At 39.3% G+C, this 18,469-nt stretch overlaps 1 protein-coding gene across 3 annotated transcripts in view; it reads left to right on the top strand.

The window, feature by feature from the left end:
- The window catches only part of LOC124128981 (protein WWC2-like), a 95,577-nt gene extending 77,451 nt beyond the window's left edge, over positions 1 to 18,126 (top strand). For 2 of the 3 annotated variants that reach the window (XM_048388243.1, XM_048388241.1), the window contains exons 17-25: positions 606 to 709; positions 1,232 to 1,350; positions 2,671 to 2,922; positions 3,209 to 3,307; positions 3,685 to 3,832; positions 4,432 to 4,505; positions 5,413 to 5,436; positions 11,067 to 11,194; positions 11,845 to 18,126. In XM_048388243.1, the coding sequence (XP_048244200.1) occupies positions 606 to 709; positions 1,232 to 1,350; positions 2,671 to 2,922; positions 3,209 to 3,307; positions 3,685 to 3,832; positions 4,432 to 4,505; positions 5,413 to 5,436; positions 11,067 to 11,194; positions 11,845 to 11,968 (1,072 nt within the window). In that variant the 3' untranslated portion in view covers positions 11,969 to 18,126. The remainder of the gene's footprint in view (positions 1 to 605; positions 710 to 1,231; positions 1,351 to 2,670; positions 2,923 to 3,208; positions 3,308 to 3,684; positions 3,833 to 4,431; positions 4,506 to 5,412; positions 5,437 to 11,066; positions 11,195 to 11,844) is intronic. The other variant, XM_048388244.1, reaches the window with a different exon arrangement.
- Positions 18,127 to 18,469: the final 343 nt, after the last annotated feature.

Below are 18,469 nucleotides of genomic sequence, written 5' to 3'. Positions count from 1 at the left end.
GTGTATGCGATATGAGATGGTGTATGCGATATGAGATGGTGTTTGCAATATGAGATGGTGTTTGCGATATGAGATGGTGTATGCAATATGAGATGGTGTATGCGATATGAGATGGTGTTTGCAATATGAGATGGTGTATGCAAGACGGGATGGTGTGTGCAATATGAAATGGTGTATGCAAGACAGGATGGTGTAGGATTGTGTATGCAATACGAGATGGTGTATGCAATATGAAATGGTGTGTGCAAGACAGGATGATGTATGCAATATGAGATGGTGTATGCAAGACAGGATGGTGTATGCAATAAGAAATGGTGTATGCAAGACTGGATGGTGTATGCAATTTGAGATGGTGTATGCTAGACGGGATGGTGTATGCAATACGGGATGGTGTATGCAGTACGAGATGGTGTATGCAATATGAGATGGTGTATGCAAGACGAGATGGTGTATGCAATATGAGATGGTGTATGCTAGACAGGATGGTGTATGCAATATGAGATGGTGTATGCTAGACAGGATGGTGTATGCTAGACAGGATGGTGTATGCAATATATGACAGTTTGCAGCTGATGTGTATTATATTTAAGTGTGCCATGTTTCAGTCACTTCAAGTCTCCTCATCCTGCTGTGTCCTCGGTGAAGGAAGAAAGCAGCGACGAGTCCACCATCATCTCCTCCCAGACATCCACGCTCACCAGGAACCAAGGTAATGGCAGACTTGACGGCACAATCATCTATTCAGTTGCTCACAGAATGACAAGAAACGTTCCAGGACTGCGATCCTCTAGATTGAGTGTTCTATGTCAGAAGTGTAGCGGAGGTTTTAAATGTTCAAATGAAAGAGTCAACTAAAGCAATGCTTTTCTGCCTGACATTTGTTTTGTTGAAAGTATGTATGAGTAACAAATGCAGGTCACCATGTTAGGTACCATGTTGTGACAATGTGAACAAGAGGACAAGATTTTTAGCGAGACAATTATTCATTCACTGTTTCAATCTGGGCTTTGAATCACGTTCAACACGGCAGTAGGGTAGCCTAGTGGTTAAAGTGCTGAACGCCTGGGTTTAATTCAACACATGAAACCCATTCCTGGTGTCCCTAGCTTTGCTGAAATATTGATGAAAGTGATGTAAAACCATACTCACTCACTCACTACTTTCTGAATGAAATTAAACAAGGTTTACCTCCTGTCAGATGCATCTATGTAACAAATACTTTTGCCGCTAGGTCCCGAGGACATGGCCAGCCACCAAGATAGGGAGACAAGCCCACGTCTGGCTGGATTTGGGGAGAATGATGATGAGGAGGACGAAGATGATGAAGACTTGGAGGAAGAAGATGAGAAAGTGAGGGTCAAAAATAATATGGGAACGCTTAGTGTCACTTTGTGATAATTAGGCTCTGAACAATGGACATTAAGTATGAAATGCATACAAGAAAAGAAAGAATTACAACAATTGTCATTTAATATATTTTATATTAAATAAGCTCCAGGTCCATATATGTGCATATAGTATGGTGTACTTCTTTCTGATTTTCATAAAGTATGAATGTGTTTGTTTCTGACATCTTCCCGAAGCAAGAGAGTTAACTGTCTTTAAAAGTCTAGTTTCCACCCTTGCCGAACTTGGCTGGAATTACTGGGCTCGATTGTAGTGCCACCAGTGGCTAGTACCAGTTATGTCCCCTCTCAGCCTCTCCTATGGACCAATGGACCTTTCCTATCACTTGCGTTTGCTTCACCCAAAATGTCGGCGCCAAGCCAGGGCGATCTGATCGGTAATCAAGATATATATTGTGATAAAACGGGTCTTACATCGCGAAATGCATCAAATCACATGAGCACCTTGATTAAAAACATGAAAAGATTTGGAAAATATCTGCTGACATTGAGTTGGCGATGCACATGCTTTGCAAATCCTGCAATCGGCCGAAATTTGCACGACAGTATACGAACCGGATTTCGATTTCGGTGCGCGATTTTGATTGGGCTATGCATAGACTCGTTAGTCCAGCCAAAATGTAACTCAATAATACCAGCCTAGTTCGGCAAGGGTGGAAACTGGACTTTTATAGTCAGTTAACTCGCTTGCCTTGGGAAGATGGTTTCACAGGAAGTTCATTAACAGCTAGTTAGGTCCTATGTCTGTATGTAGTGTTTTAGGTGGTTTGAGAGATCAACCGACAATGAAAACCATGAAAGAAAGAAAATATTTTTGACAAAAAAAGTTGGTCCAACTCTGTTTTACAATTAGATTAAATAAAAAAAGCACACAAGTTTTTATCACTGCTGCTCGTAAGATGGATGAATAATATGTATAAAAGTCTTTATTTTAACTGAATAACAATCAGTTACCTTGTGGTATCTTGCCATGTTAAGACCTATTTTCTTTTTAATTGTAGCAGTACTAATCTGGAAGTTGACTTTTTTTCGGCCACCTACATTGAATTTTAGACCATATTTTTTTAAAACCAGCTAATAGGAAATTAGAAAATAAAGGCCTTACTTTGCCATATCCAGTGCTAGATGGCATTGTGAGAAACATTGTGGATTCAGAAGGGGGTTCTAGGGGGTTGTATTATGTTGAAGATGACCCCTCCCTTTTGAAAATGTTGGATCCACCCTTGAGAAGGTAGCCTGAGTTTGTGTGTGCTCTCTACTTCAGGACTACAATGAAATGATGCAGGAAGTCCTGGCTGAACTGGAAAACATTGAAAACCTGGACGACCACTTCTCTGAATCGGATGAATCTCTACACGTGAAAACATGTGATGCTGAGACAAATACCGAAGGAGATTATTCGGTGAAAGAAATCAAACGGAGGCCACACAATCATCACATTCGAAACAGCACCATCCGTCGGTCACAAACATTCTCACCGGCGTGCAGACAACAACCGCCTGGCTATGTGTGCAAGGTATGTGCCCTCAGAAATCTCACTCTCCCACTCATTAAGGATAAGGTAAAAATGTCTTAAAAAAATCACTGCCGCACTTGGCTTATTACGTGTCATTCTTAACGGCTGTCTTGGATAGTTGCTGTTAACACTGGTACCCGTCATAATTTGTTGCTGTCCATGGCGTTAAACACGAGTGGAAACTTGTTTCAGAATAATATGTTTGATATTTTTCTGTTTAATGAAATGGGGCGCTTAACCTTTTCATGTATATATTACATGATGTGATGAGTTCCCTATTTTCCAGCTCAATCGTAGCGACAGTGACAGTTCTATGCCATTGTACAAACGAGGGCCATTCCAGAGAAATGCATTGGAGAGAAGAAGTCTTCGATGGAAAGCCAAGGTAATTGTCACAACCTTTCTGTGACCAAAATCCCCCAATACTATTTCCATGAACGTAATTATTACCGTATTCGACAAATTAAGCGCCCCGCTCTAATAAGCGCCCACGGCGATATTTGCTAATATATTGGCCAGTGAACAATACCAATTAGCACCCCTTCCGATTGATCAATGTACACAACACTTATTTATTGGCTTATTACGTTGAATACGGTACGTATAAAACATTCTGTATAGAAAAGTGCAGTGGAGTAGCCTCATGCCAACATTTTGATCCAATATAAAGGCTGGTTAATTCCTCCACCCCTCCCCTCCCCAATGAAACATGATCTGGTGAACATTTATGACCCTGCACTGCACCCTCTCCGGATGTTGCAGTCTTCGTCCTCCGCCCACCTGAACCCGAGGACGTCTCTGGACCTGGAGCTGGACCTGCAGGCCTCCCATGTCAAGCTCTCGCACCTCAACGATGAAATCACACGCTTAAAAGAACTGAAGCGACTTATGGAGGATGCCAAGTCAAAAGGTACATTGATGGGATCTGCAAAACTACCCTATGTTAGTATGATGAAGAGGTATCAGTCCGGACTAGTACAAGCAGCCACACAAACACACACACGTACATGCACGTCGCTATATAAGTGCAATAATCTTGCGATGTTAAACCCCATTTCACCGGACCTTTCATTGACTTTAATTTCTTACTTTTCACAGCCTTACTTTTGAAAAGCAAGTTGTCAATATAGCAATACTTGTCAATTGAAAGCAGGCTTCTCTTGACCTACTACATGTCACTTTTTTTCAAAGTAGACAAACAAAACTACCTACCCTACTTTTGAAATGGTGGGGGTGGGGGTGGGGTTGGGTGTTCTTAAGTTTAACAATTATTTGATGGTTGCAACATGTGACCTGGCTGTCATTGTATCCCGAAAGCATGGCTAGTTGCTGATGCTATCAACCACCAGTTTTCCCAACACAGACTGGGTTATATACAGACTCTGATAAAGCTGGAATATAAGCAAGGATTGATAGATTTATAGATTATCTGAGAACAACGTTGTTATGCCCTCAATTCAGAAGCTATCTAGTCAGAGTGCCTTTGACCTGTTACACCTTCTCCCACAGGAGCAACAGAGCTGCCCAATTGGTTGTCCGATGACGACCAGCTACAGAAGCTGCTGTCCGATGCGGAGAAGTTGGTGAGTAAAAAGTAGTTACTGATACATGTATGAAGAGAAATAGGATAACATGGCAGTTTAGAAATACAATATGGCTGACCATAGGTTCCCTTGGAAACGCCAGGGCCAGTCCTGTCTGCAGGATGCCCTTGAGGTGAGGTTGTCCTGGTGCTCTTCATGGAGATGATGGATCAGAGTAGTTCCTCAACCCCATGGACATTAAGGGTAAAACTTGAGGTGGGAAACATTCTACCCCAGCTTCATTGTTGACTGTGGGACCAGGTGGTCCAGGGTGCCATTGTACAAAGCGATCTTAGCACTAAGGTATCCTTCTCCCATTCCTTAACATAGGCTTACGACAGTCGTGGCGCTAAGGTTTTGTACAACGGCACGCTGTCAACCAGGGCCCTGTTCCACAAAGCAATCTTAGCCCTACGACTACCGTAGGCCTGTGTTAAAGTATGGGAGTTACGATCATCTTAGCGCTAAGATGGCTTTGTGGAACAGGGCCCAGGACACCTCAATAGTGCTCTGCAGAGTTGCATCCTTAGCACCAGAAACCTAAAAGGATTTTTTTTGAATATCCGATTCACCCTGATTATGTTTCTAAGTGTTTCCGCACCATACCAGCTAATGGATTTCAGAATATTTTTCGTGTGTTTAAAAACAAAAGAAAGTCCAGTCACATGATGTACAGATACGCTTGTGGCAGTGGTGTAATGGTAAGTCATCACTGTGCTGGAGTGAAGGTTCAGTCCACACAGGGTGGAAGGGTAGTTTGGTAGGGAAGGCACTATCCTCCACAACATCACTATTTGGATCCAAACATGGACCCAGTTTTTGTAGCTAATTCTTGGAGTCCCCTTCAGTGACTGCTATGAAATAAACCTTCACAGACTGCATCCTCATTATGCTGTGTTCGTTACAGAAACTGGGGATTCTTCGACATCATGTAAGCTTTTGATTAGTTAATCCTGCAGTCAGTCGACCAATCAGCATGAACGCATGATGCTGATGCTGTTTGCCCTCTCCCATAGCATGTGTGTGTTAACAGAAACATAAAACAACAAGAAAACTTATGTAGTGTATATGGGATCAACCGAAAACGACAATCGTTAAAAATGGCAAAACCAAAAACGGCAAGACGTTTTTACCGAAAACATGACAGCTTTTTCTTTAGATTAGAAACAAAAATGGCAATTCATTTTCATTAACACATTGATATATTATCTGGTATGGTATATGTGGTGGTCAGTAGAAGAAGAAATCAACAGAAATAATGATTTTAATAAGTGGTTCCATGTCAACAGTGTCCACGAATTTACAAGTATTGCATCATTATCCTGTCAATACAGAATGAATTAATAGAAACAACGTACATTAAATTTACAGAAACCCTCAAGTACACCTGGTGTATTTCTGTGTCTGTGTGTACTGGCTATTTCTTAAGACTGGCAATAAGATTGCTATGTTTGCTTCAATAACAACATCATAATCACATAATGAGCAAAATAGCATTTGCCATAAATGTGTTGCTGCATTGTATCATTAGTGGATTTTTCTATTCTGACAGATTAAAAATTGTCATTTGTTTACGAAAATGGTTTCCGTTCAAGTGTGGTGTTTTTTGTTAAACACGTAAGAAGAAGTTGTTGCTATTTTTGGTTTTGCCAGTTTTGACTTTTGCTGTTCTCGGGTTTATTCGTATATATCTGTAGACAGGAGCATGTAATGTAAACTCTGTATCTTCTAACTATCATCAAATGTGTGTAAAAGTTCACCCCATGTTGATATTAACAACCTGCGGTTTGAAGTTCGTAGATCTTTATGTACATGTAGAACTTATTCCAGTCACCAATTGTGACTTTATATGTGACTAATTTTTAACTCACTGATGTACTATATTCGTGGAATCTGTCAAATTTTGACTTGGTTGGGACCGGTTAAAAGGTTTGACTAAAGACAAAACAGAAAGCATCGATCATTCATCTTTATTTGCGTACGCATACGTTGTACATGAAATATTGACCTGGGCCGCTGAGAACAAACAGACTGCTTTGTTTCTGAAGACTGTTTTTCAAAGTCCTGTCCTCAGTCACAGTTTCGACGTGAAGTTCAGGAAAGTGGTTCACTTCTGACAATCTGTGTTTACTGTTATTTATTGACATGCTCATGACACTTTGTAAATCTAATTAAGCTTAGTTTCTCATTAACAGGTGAGTTAATTCTAATTAACCAAATGGACAACAAAGTGTTAAGATCAATAGGATTACATGCAGAATTAGCAGTGTTGTTTGAGCTGACAATGACTGAGCTTACTTCCAAGTACGAGAATGTCCGGTATGCAGCTTCTTTTCAATAGTAAATTGGTTGTTGGGACTGTAATTTTAGTCAAAAGACTGACTTGTTGAAAAGGCAGTTTTAGGTCTGTTTGACGATAATTTATTAAGGAACTGAGGAGTCCTGATTTGGACAGATTCCACATGCTGTAGCTGGAATATTGCTGACTGCGGTGAGACGCAGCTTTCAGGCATATGAAACAGTCTATGAACTAACTTCCTCACCACTCACACCCGACTTAGATTCTGACCCTGAAATCTGACATATTGGATCCCTGCTGACTACTAAATACCTGTATCAAACTAGACTTTGATCTGCCTGGCTGTCCCTTGATCTGTACAGCTGATCAGTGCGGCTCTCTGCTCCTGATTCGTGTCGTGTGCCAGCTTACTGAATCATGTCTCTACCTGGTCCAGTTCCATGCGTAACACAATTTGTGAAAGTAATTTTCTTATATCAGAGATACTTCTGCATTAGTGCTAAGCTTGTCATTAAAACCCACTTTCTAGATCAAAGGTGGTAGTTCGTCATCATCAGAAAAAGCATATTGGAATGACAGTGGTTGAAGTCTGATGTCATCTTTTTCTTTTGCTAATATGGATTCAGGTACTGATGAGAACCCCATGGGGATTCTGGGTTAGAATAGGTCCGCAGCAACCTATGCTTGTCCACCCCGTGGGGATTCTGGGTTAGAATAGGCCCCCAGCAACCTATGCTGGTCGTAAGAGGCGACCACAGGGGTCAAAGGTGGTCAGACTTGGTGGCTTGGTTGATTGTGTTTCATTGTACCACAACAGCATGGATCGTTGCTCACAATATCAGTCACTGGATTGTCTGGTCCAGAATATTGGTCAGCTGGAATATTGCTGAATGTGGCGTTAAACATCAAACAAACTAATGAGAACTTAGATTTATCTTCCAAAACTGTCTCCCACAGGAGATATTGATTGGGTGAGATCAAGCGATATCTACACTGCAGATATCGCTGCAATGAAATTGCATCACAATGCTGTATCCATGATGTCAATTGGGTACCATGATGTCACAATCAAATGACATCACTAATGGCTCTGCTATTGAAGCTGTTAGCAGTACTTTTTACACTTAAGACACTGCTTATTAATGTCTACAAACTGAAAAAGTTGGAAGAATGATGTTGGATGATAAATAGAATCTCACCCTTGTGTCTTTTGATATCAAATATGTCAACACTCGTTGATAAAAGTTTTCTCGACTCGTGTAGATATATTTGATACCAAAAGACACATGATTGAGAATCTCCTTGTATCAATCATTTAGCGGCCCTCATCCATCTTTATTAACAGATTCAGTTTGTCTTGGACATTGTGTTTGCATGAAAATAAGAATTTGCATATGAATTTCAGAATCATCTTGCATAAAAATAGGGTAAACTGTTTCTTAGATTACCTTGGGTTTTCAATGATTTGTGAGGGTGTATTGTGTGATGTGTTGTGGCTCGTGCACCTTGATACCTAATGTACAGTATGCTGAATGTCAGCTACGATTTGTCTTCTGCAAATTAGCATTAGCACATTAGACAGAAATTCAACTATGGAAGCATGTGTGTTTGAGGATGCTATTGTTTTGCCTCTCGTTTGTGTCCTGTTAGACTGGTAATTCTAGAGATAGCATCTGCTTTCTGTTTGTTAGCATGAATATTTTACATTAGATTACGTAAACGATACAAAACCACTTAGTTGTATTAGTTGCCATGAAATATGTAGAAGATTGATTGGTTATTGACAATATGAAGTATGGGTCATGTTGAAAGTAGTTGTGGTTGGTTGGTGGATGGATGGATGGATGGGTGGGTGAGTGGATGTTTACACTAATGATCAACCTAATGGGTAGCATATTCGCATGGTATGCATGAGTGCCAGGTTTTTTATTCTCATCATGTTTGAAGTTTTGTCTTCATGTCTTCCCTTCATTGTGTTACATCATTGAACAGAGTTGTGTCCCTTGGTTGTAACAGGATATGATGTCATAATGCCTTGCAGTGTCACACTTTCACATTAAGCTAGCACTGTGTAATGTTACTGAACAACTGTACCAATGGTGTGAGACCTAACTTATTCACTCAGTGAGATACAAGGCTGGGCCCCATTCCTCAAAGAGGAGGCAGTCATACTTTAACATAGACTTTTAACGATCGTAGCTTTAAGATTACTTTCTGGAATGGAGCCCTGATCTGTAGTCTACCGATAGTTCCATGCACATCATTGTTAACTGGCTTGGGAATCTGCCATAGACCAGAAATAGTATGATTAATTGTTTAAAAAAGTATGACCAATCAGAAGTCTAATTTTATGTAGTGGAATTGTCTTAAAGAAACTGGATTAAGTAGACCCTGCTTCACTGATCTTCAAGCAGGACCACTTTGATCCCTAATGTTTGTATTTTTAAATAATTCGGGTTTCTGTAAAGACAAGATGGCATCATCAGTGTTTGGGATCAGTTTGCTTTTCAGTTGAAGTGAGTTACCTCCCTTGGTCCAATGTGTAAATGTTAATATATTCATCACATGCTGTTGTATACAAGTTACTTGGATGTCCTGGAATGTGAATGGCAGAGATTGGGGTCATGTTGCTCTTGACAACCATGTCAGGAAGTAGGTCACTCATTCACAACTGGAGTATAGAGCTGTCGTGATTGAAGTCTATTTGTGCATGATTGATCCCCACCAGGCTTGACTTTGATCGTTGACAGGTTCTGGAGTCAGTACAGCACACTATAGCCCTGGAGCATGTATATTCACCTTGAAGGCTATTTGTTTGTGTTAAATTACCTTTGAACTAGTTAACATGGTTAGAACCAGGTGTTATAATGAAGATGCTTTTGAGTTGAAGTATTTGGTCATTAAACTTCAGTGAAATCCATTACAGGTCAGTGTGTACATCAAGGCATGTGATTTGCTGGCAGTGACCTAGTTATTGCAATGAACAATATGTATGGTCTATTAACACTAATCTGGGCCTGAGGGGAATATTTGGAATGTTTGGCATGCCGCAGTACGACCTGATCATTGTACTGTATAGAATGTTGACACGAGTGACTTTCCATGTGATGTTTGTTTGTAAACACTGCCGGAATGTGTGTCATACATATCGTGACATATGATAGAGCTGGCATGACCCATGCATGTTATGAAAATTTGATTGTTCCTCTCAATTTGAACAAACACTGTTGTTCGAAATTTGAAATGAATATCATTAAGTATAGAGTTGGAAAATATATTTTGATGTTGATGTTCAAGCTGTCTGTATTGTATTGATGAAAATTATCGCATATAACAGTCGTCATTATGTATACTGTTTCTCTCTGTGCTTTTTTTCAAATTCGTGTGGGCGAAGTATTATCAGTCTGTCTCAAAAGTAATATGTCATATCATTATTGTTTTGTATTACAAAGATGTCCTAATGATATCCTCCAAGAAGGACTTTGCTCTTGTGCTGTTCATCCTCTATGTCTCACATTTCAGTAAACCTACACTCACCCCTGGATGCTTTCCCATGGTTCTCGCAAACTCAAATTACCCCCCCTTTATTTTCATTGATCAATTTGGTTTGCGAGTTATAAGCCAGCCTCGGGGGGGGGGGGGGGTCGGTAGCCTAGTGGTTAAAGCGTTCGCTCGTCTTGCCGAAGACCCGGGTTCGATTCCCGACATGGGTACAATGTGTGAAGCCCATTTCTGGTGTCCCCCGCTGTGATATTGCTGGAATATTGCTAAAAGCGGCGTAAAACCATACTCACTCACTATAAGCCAGCCTCAATGTTGGATTAGCAATATCAACAACATGGCAGTCAGTTCAATTGATTAGGATAGAGTTTGTGAGAAATTCAACATTAAAAACTGACTGACATGTAAAAAAAGACCTTAAGATACTTTTTGATGGTAAAGATGTCTTCGTGTCCATTAAAGCTAGGGATGGGAAGTCCTTTACCCATTTCCCTTTTCCTTATCTTGACGTTTGATGGGTTGGTAAAATGTTACTGAAAATTAAGGGCGGGTAATTTGAAATAGCAAGAACAAAGGGAATGGATCCATGGGCCAGTGTCGGTTTACTGAAATGCGAGCCCTGGAGATATAGGGGAGGAGTGTTGATGTGACTTGTGTCAAGGGAGACCACTCCCCTTGTACTCACCTCTCCTTGGATGACGGGTGCTCATGAGTCGGTGGCTATTCGTCAGTGCTCAAGTTGATCCTTACTTGTCTTGCAGAGTCAAAAGAAGACTTTGAAGAATGTGTCTAAACAAGATCGCCGCGCCCAGCAGCTGATGAAGAAGGTCACAAGGGATGTACAGCGCATGCGCAGAGGAAGTCAGCAGTGTAATGCCATCAACTTCAGGTAATAATCGTCAGGATTTACCTGGGATGTTTAATTTGAGGTCCACAGGACTCGAAGACTTTATTTGTATGGGTAGCAGGATCCTATAGAAATGTCAAAAATTGAATACTCCTCCACAAGTGACACCAGTTTGCACATGCTCAGTAGGAGCACGAGAAGATCGTGAAGCATTCGACTGTGTTTGGAAGATGATTGTGTTCAGAAAGAAATTTGTTGTAATTTGGAAATAGCACATTCATTCCTAAACATGCATACAAATTGTCTGTGTCCCTGTGGATGCACTTTGTATAGTTTTGAATCCGTATAAGATGTCTGGTCCGGTAAATTTATGACTGATGTATGGGCAGTAAAGTTGATCAAGTCAAGACGTGAACTGAGAAAGCGGAGAAAATACACTGCCTGTGCCCTACTTCTGGACCTGTCAGTGATTTGTTTCATCAGCTAGGACTTTCTTCCAACACCAAGCTCCCATGCAGTGATAACTCGCTTGGTTGTCTGAAGGATGATATGTCTAGTTCAGTTCTCAACTGAGCACATTTGGGTATGAATTTGAAAATTGACCTGCTGTCTGTGTCAAAACCATATGACCATGGAACACATGATAAACTTATTGTTTGAAATTTTGAATTGTAAAAATCGATTTGTTTCAGAGAAAAGATGGCCTTTTTCACAACAGTCAACATGAAGGTGCCTGTCATACCTTGTGAAACCACCACGACGGACGACAGACTCGAGGAATTCCTCAACGATGACCGAGTTGGAGAAGAAGTCTGATTGCTTAACCAAATGTCCATTTGTGAAAGAAGTCATAAGATGAATTATCTGCCCCTGAGGAAGTCGTCAGCATAGAGACACTTTTAAGAGCTGCCCAACATCTGCATACTGATTGGACAGAACACAGGCAATGTTCTGCTGTTCACACCAATGGTGGTGCTGGTGGTGAGGTAGAGCTTGTGGAAGTCAAGGAACAAGAATGTGACCGAGTAAGAGCAAAGTGGAAAAGAGGAAATCACAGCTGTGAGGATCATGTGGGTGACATGATCTTTGAAGACAATTGCCATGTGGCCGTATGGCCATATTTGATACTCATATGATCAACAGAGCCATATTTGGTTGTCATGTGATCAGCAGTACCATGTTTGGTTGTCATGTGATCAGCAGTACCATATTTGGTAGTCATGTGATTTAGCAGTACTTACATGATCTGAGGAAATGTTGGCAACTAATTTTAATGGAAAGTTTACAAACTTAAATTTTGGATAAGTTTACTTTGTTTTTCCTGCATTTTTTATAATACACGGATACATTGTCATGTCAGTATTGAACAGAAAGAATTATACCTCGAAATTTCTTCCAAAAAATCAAGTTGAAGCTGGGACAAGCCTTCCAATTTGTTTATGAGGTGAATGGTTGTGTTTCATTTTCATGATCAGCATTATAAAACCAGTCGTTCATCTGAAGGGCAAGAACAATATCAGAGTATCCTCTCAGTATTACTACTGGATATTAACATGATGAAGCTCAAAAAGTATTTTCTAAATTTTATATTTTCCGTAAATTTTATTTGATACCATTTGCAGAAATAATGAAAACATGTCGTCATGGAGACCATGAGATAATGCACTGGTATTTATGGCTAGATGCTGCAACAGGGTACTTGTCTTGAAAGACAATGGTTGACATCAAAAGGTTGTACTCAGTATTCCCTGAAGGTATATGTATTGGCTATATGTATACTATATTCTGCTCTTTTGAAAGAAAGATTGTTGATTACGCAAAAACTAAGTTTGCAGTTGTCTTTCTTCTTTAAAAGTGAATTTATTGCGGTGACTTTTGATTTATGAATATTCATATATAAATGAATGTCTCAGTTACATCGTGCAATTTAGCTCTGCGTTATTAATAATATTGTAGCTTTCCATACCAGTTATAAAAATAGCACTCTTCAGCTTCAGTGGTTGTAATTGTCTCAGTAGCAAGTTAAACTGAAGCCCAGGTTGCTATGGTTACATAGTTATATGATAAACTGCCATGCCACTGGGAATGATGTGTGTGCAGTGACGTGTTCAGTCTTGGAATCAGCGTTGGGATGTTGTAGGCTTGACTTGGTACAATATGGCTGGCCTTATCCTCTGACCACAAGATTATGAATGTATATTAGGCATTTTAGTTTAATTTATTTGGTTTTAGGATCTGCCTACCAAAAATTCACAAATGTGGAGAAATTAAAATTTCAGAACTATATATTTTTAGTGTCAGGAACTTAAACCAGGTTTTCTTATGGACAAAACTTCAAAGAAGAGTTAACCTTTAATGACAAACACTTTCTTGCATTTCAGATATCTATTTTCCACCTGATAGTCAATACTTTTAGGCAATCAGTTAAAAAAAATTCGCTTTTGAATGTTTGTAAGAAAAATTAATAATGATCACATTATTTTTGTAAGATCCCTGAGCCATATTTCATGTTAGACAAAAGATGCTGGCAGGAACTTGGCTTCTCTTGTGGATGAACATTATGTGGGAAACAAGTTTGAAAATAATTTCCTCTAATATTCCGCTGTCATGGATACAATGGTTTTTACCTGTTTTTCATGGTTAACGTTTATGTAGGAATTGCTCTATCTGAAACTTTTCGGTCATGCTGGGTTCAATTGTAAGGTTTCATTGTCAAAAGGTTTTCATGAATGTTGATAAACTCTGTGAATATGAATGCTGATGTTACTATGGCAATACTGAAAATCTGTGTCCATATTTGGTGATGAGGATACATGTGATAATTGTGATATCGCAGTTTTTACATTTTACCAGTGAAGTGATAGTTTGCTGATAGTATGGATTTCTGTACCGCAATTCTTACTCTTGTGTCATATACTACTCAACATGGCATAGGGATACTCGGAGTGCCAAGATGCGGGATAATCGGACTGGATGGTTGGAGATGTTGGTATACGAATCCGATGCCATTTGGGCTGGAGCTGATGTCTGTTAAGCTTCTTTTCAACCAATAAACAGGGATGAGAATGAATATTTTCCTTTTCAGCTGAAACTTCTTTGCAATGGAGCGTGATCCATAATTTGGGGGTGTTTAGTGGAAGGCTGGAAGCCATGGGATTTTAACAAATTTGTGGTCACTAAGATTCGCGGAAATTCAAAGATCCACGGAAGATTTTCACCCCTGAATGAACATACTTACCATAGGAGCATGCAATAGTGGGAAGAATAGATTTCATTGTTTAAACAGCGAGTATTTGTGTTTAAACACTGAATTGGAAGAAGTCAATCTTTGATGCAAACAGCTTCACTTCTTGCCAAAACAACAAAATGAGTCTTAAGCTCACTCAAATGCCTGTGTCGAAACAATCCTTCTCAACTCCTGATTGAAATACTGTGCTAGCTCACACTCTTACGAAAGCCATGAGACAAGATACTTTTGTTTCCATGTCCGCTTCACATGAGTGAAGTCCGGCCCAAATCACATCGGATTCGTACATCTTCAGACATCCCGTCATTTATCCCCCCTTGATACTCGAAATCTCCCTCTCAAATGTTGTGTAGTTTATATGGAGTAGTACAAAGTGTGTATGTTACATATTTTGTCATTATATAACAATCGTATGCTTGAACATGTGTGTTGTTTGTGCTGCACAAACCATGCAATAGGAACGTTGTGTTCGTTGATTTATTCCAGAAAACTCATTAACGGAAGACCTACGTGGCGAGGCTTGGGCTTTGCTGTTGAACATGGTTATTAGATTTTTGTACGATATGTAAATAAGAAGGTTCTACTTAGTGAGATAATACGTGCATGCCAAAGTCTAACTGTATATAGTCTATTGTAGAAGCAGGAATACTTGGTTACTCCTGTCTGTGATCATATTTATTTCTCATAGAGCATATCCATATTGTATTTGTGTCATTGTCACCACCATCATCATCGTCATCATCATCATCATCATCATCATCTGTCTATAGTCATTGTGTGTATAGAGTATCTATCGCCATCATGATATTGAATATTGTGTATACATTTTCATAGAATCATCTGTCATACTCAACAATATAGTATCACCCACTTGTGTCAATATTAACATTGTTATACTTCTCATTACACACCACATGATATTTGATAGTGTATTTTATATGATAACTCATCGGGAAGGGTGGGGACATTTGTCGTGAAAAGCGATAATGACAACCGCTCGGATAACACCGTGCAGCCGTCAGGGACTTGCGGTGGATCTACACTACGTAGATATGTATGTATAGAGTTGTTTGTCACGGCTGGCATATACTCACGAGGACCCGCAAGGGAGGCAACTCGCTCCTTTTTTCACTTATATCCAAGAAGAAAACTGAAATAATTGTTTTGCTAAAAAAAAGCTGGACACCAATTGTTATGGTTATTTTTGTAAGAATTTCTTGACAATGTTCTCGAGAACCCATCTGCGCCCTCACATACATTGACATAACCTCATCGTTCAATCCTTACCGAGATCAGCTGAACTGGCATTTGCATGGATTGGGCCCTGCACAGTTACCATCCTCACCGGCCCTTACCATTGTGAGGAGACACAACAGCTTAAATACTGATGGATTCGGGTGTCCAAACTTTGGCTGAATCTTAACACCATAAGTCTTTTATATGATATGACTATTCAAAAGAATGAGAGAAAAATATCGTATGAGCATCAGTAAGACAAAAGATGGGGGGGGACAGTATGTCAAAGGAAAGAGTCCATTTTCATTGAAGACACTGTTAGCATCTTGGTAAACAGTTGCATTTCTCTAGCACAAGGCCAGTATATTAAGAACTGTGTGAGAAATACAGTAGTATTGTGTCCGATGGCAGTTGTGCAAGACTCTATTCTATGTGTGGAGAGCTGGTCGGGTGCTCCGTCTAGAATGTAGCAAGTTTTACAGAAAGTCGCGTAGAATGACTTGTTGATAATACTCTGTTTTGAAGTTTTTCTCCTTGCTTTAAGAATCATGTTCTTTTTGCAGTTAGTTCTTGAATGATATGTGTATGGTTTCAATGACATTATTAAAAGTTATAAATGGTATTTATGTGAAATTTGAAATTGAAACTATATGTTGAACATGAAATGTATGCAAGTTTGGGTTGTTGCCACGTCAATTGAATTGTTTCAATAAGGACTATTTCTGTTGCGTTTGGCACATGTTGATCAAGAATTGACTGCAATTTGTCATAAACTCTTGAAACATATATTATTGTTTGAGTGACATGTGGAGTTAAGACATGAGTTGTACGACTTCAGTAACTTGAACTTCACCCAATATGGTGGAAATACTCACATTGTGACTTAAAATTGATTTTTATCTTAACTCAAAATTGAATCAGAAAACAGTTATATCTGAATTATTTTCTTTTGGAATTTTGTATAAATTTTTTATATTAAATTATCCATTAATGTTTTTGTGCAAAAATAGATTTATTTCACTTAACCAGATTCAAACATTAGCATGTATTTTCCAAAAGCATAAGAGATAATTTTTTAATTTTTTGTTCGAAGACCTTTGTCATAATTGTACATGTGACTCTTACAATATTGCTACGAAGTCTTTTTGTCAAAACAGTGGAGACTTGGGGTGAAACCTGTCTTTTCTGAAGACTCTGCTTTGTCAGAATCATATACACGAGCTTATTATCAAAAGTAGTTCCACCTCTCTCCTCCCTGTCAACTCCTGCACCAGTAGGGACAATGGAAGATAAAATTATCCTCTTCACATTAGAGTGCCAATCACTTGGTTTGCTGTAATTTCATTGTCTGATGTTGCTGACAATCCTAATGTTAAATAGTATATTTCTGAAACTTGCATTTTGTTTGTAAGATATTTTTATAAGGAGGAAGACACAAATTAACCTAGAAACACATCCAATAGACTTGTGGGAGTGGGTATTGATCGGATCCTATTTTAATCTTATTGTATATCTAACTCCAGATTTTAACTTCTTTCCCGCGGCATTTAAGCTTCAAAAAGTATGGAATGTACTCGCAAAGAGACATTGATAGTTTCCCGTGTAGGGTTCCACATTATCTCTGAAAAGGCTTCTTCACAGCTAGTGTTGAATACACAGAAGAAACTAATGCATTCATCCAAATTATGCTACTCAACTTCAATAGGGATATTCAAAACTGACATGGAGCGTAGTATATGATTCAGTTCCATTTCCATAAATTAATGCTCCTTTTGTTTGTGTAGGTGGTTGTTTCTTTTTTTGAAAGATGCAGGTGCTTGTTGACTCTGTGTATTCAACACCAACATAGGCAGGCGATGTACATAGCTGTTTTCTTGTGGGCAGTGGGTAGTGGGTAGTCAGTGGTTCAAGCTCGACACACTGAAGACCCATGGGTAAGATCTGTTGAGCCCATCACTTTGTCCCGATATGACAGTGTTGCTGAAGCTGTGTTGCTGGAGCGATGTAAAACCATACCGACTGTTCTATGCGAGTTGACATCTCTCTATCTCTGCCCCTTCTGTCACCATCACCTGGTCCTAGACACCCTCAACAAGGTGCCAGCTATATTTTAGATCACAAAAAATAATTTTGCATTTATTTTAGGCTAATTGTTGTTATCAATGATTTTACATTTAATTGTGGCTTTGTCCTCATTTTTATTTATTGACCTGATCAAGTCTTAATGTGTGATAACTTGTTCACTTTGGATCAAATAAATTTAAGAAATGTATGTTAAGTTTTAAGGATAATGGAGATCATATTTGTGTGTTGCTGGTTCCTGTGTGTGAGGGTGTTTCCGGACCGGCTGACAGCTGCCTGTGTAGACTCTCGCATCCTGTACACAGCCAAAACTTAATATCTTCATACTCAGGTTGGATTATGAGCACATTGTCTGTTTAAATTAAATGTAACATTTATATATTTTGCATAAAATGACATATTAAACATAGAATTTGTTTTGTTTTTTTATTGGGTAGCCTTGTGGAAGGTGTGATGTCTTGCTGAAGACAGGTTTAATATTTCAGAGGCACAATATGGGCTTTCTGGTTGGCCTTTATATGGCCTTTCTGGTTGTCCTTTGGGACACCATGGAATGTCCCAACATCCCATTCCAGGATTTCCAGCTTATTGCTGGGGTATGATAGATGTGGATTCAAAGTTTAAAAACTGACAAATTTGTGAATTTTATAGAGCATAAAGGTACTATTGTGTTGTTTAAATTGACTACATTAGTAGTTCGTCTGTCCTACTGCATCGCCCAAGGTCATGTTCCAACCATGTGAATTTCATGC

The sequence above is a fragment of the Haliotis rufescens genome, unplaced genomic scaffold (genome assembly GCF_023055435.1).
Source record: "Haliotis rufescens isolate VD_foot unplaced genomic scaffold, xgHalRufe1.0.p SCAF_7, whole genome shotgun sequence".
Lineage (NCBI taxonomy): Eukaryota > Metazoa > Mollusca > Gastropoda > Lepetellida > Haliotidae > Haliotis > Haliotis rufescens.
The sequence above is the reverse complement of the archived record's forward strand: the minus strand, read 5'-3'. Positions and strand labels throughout refer to the sequence as shown.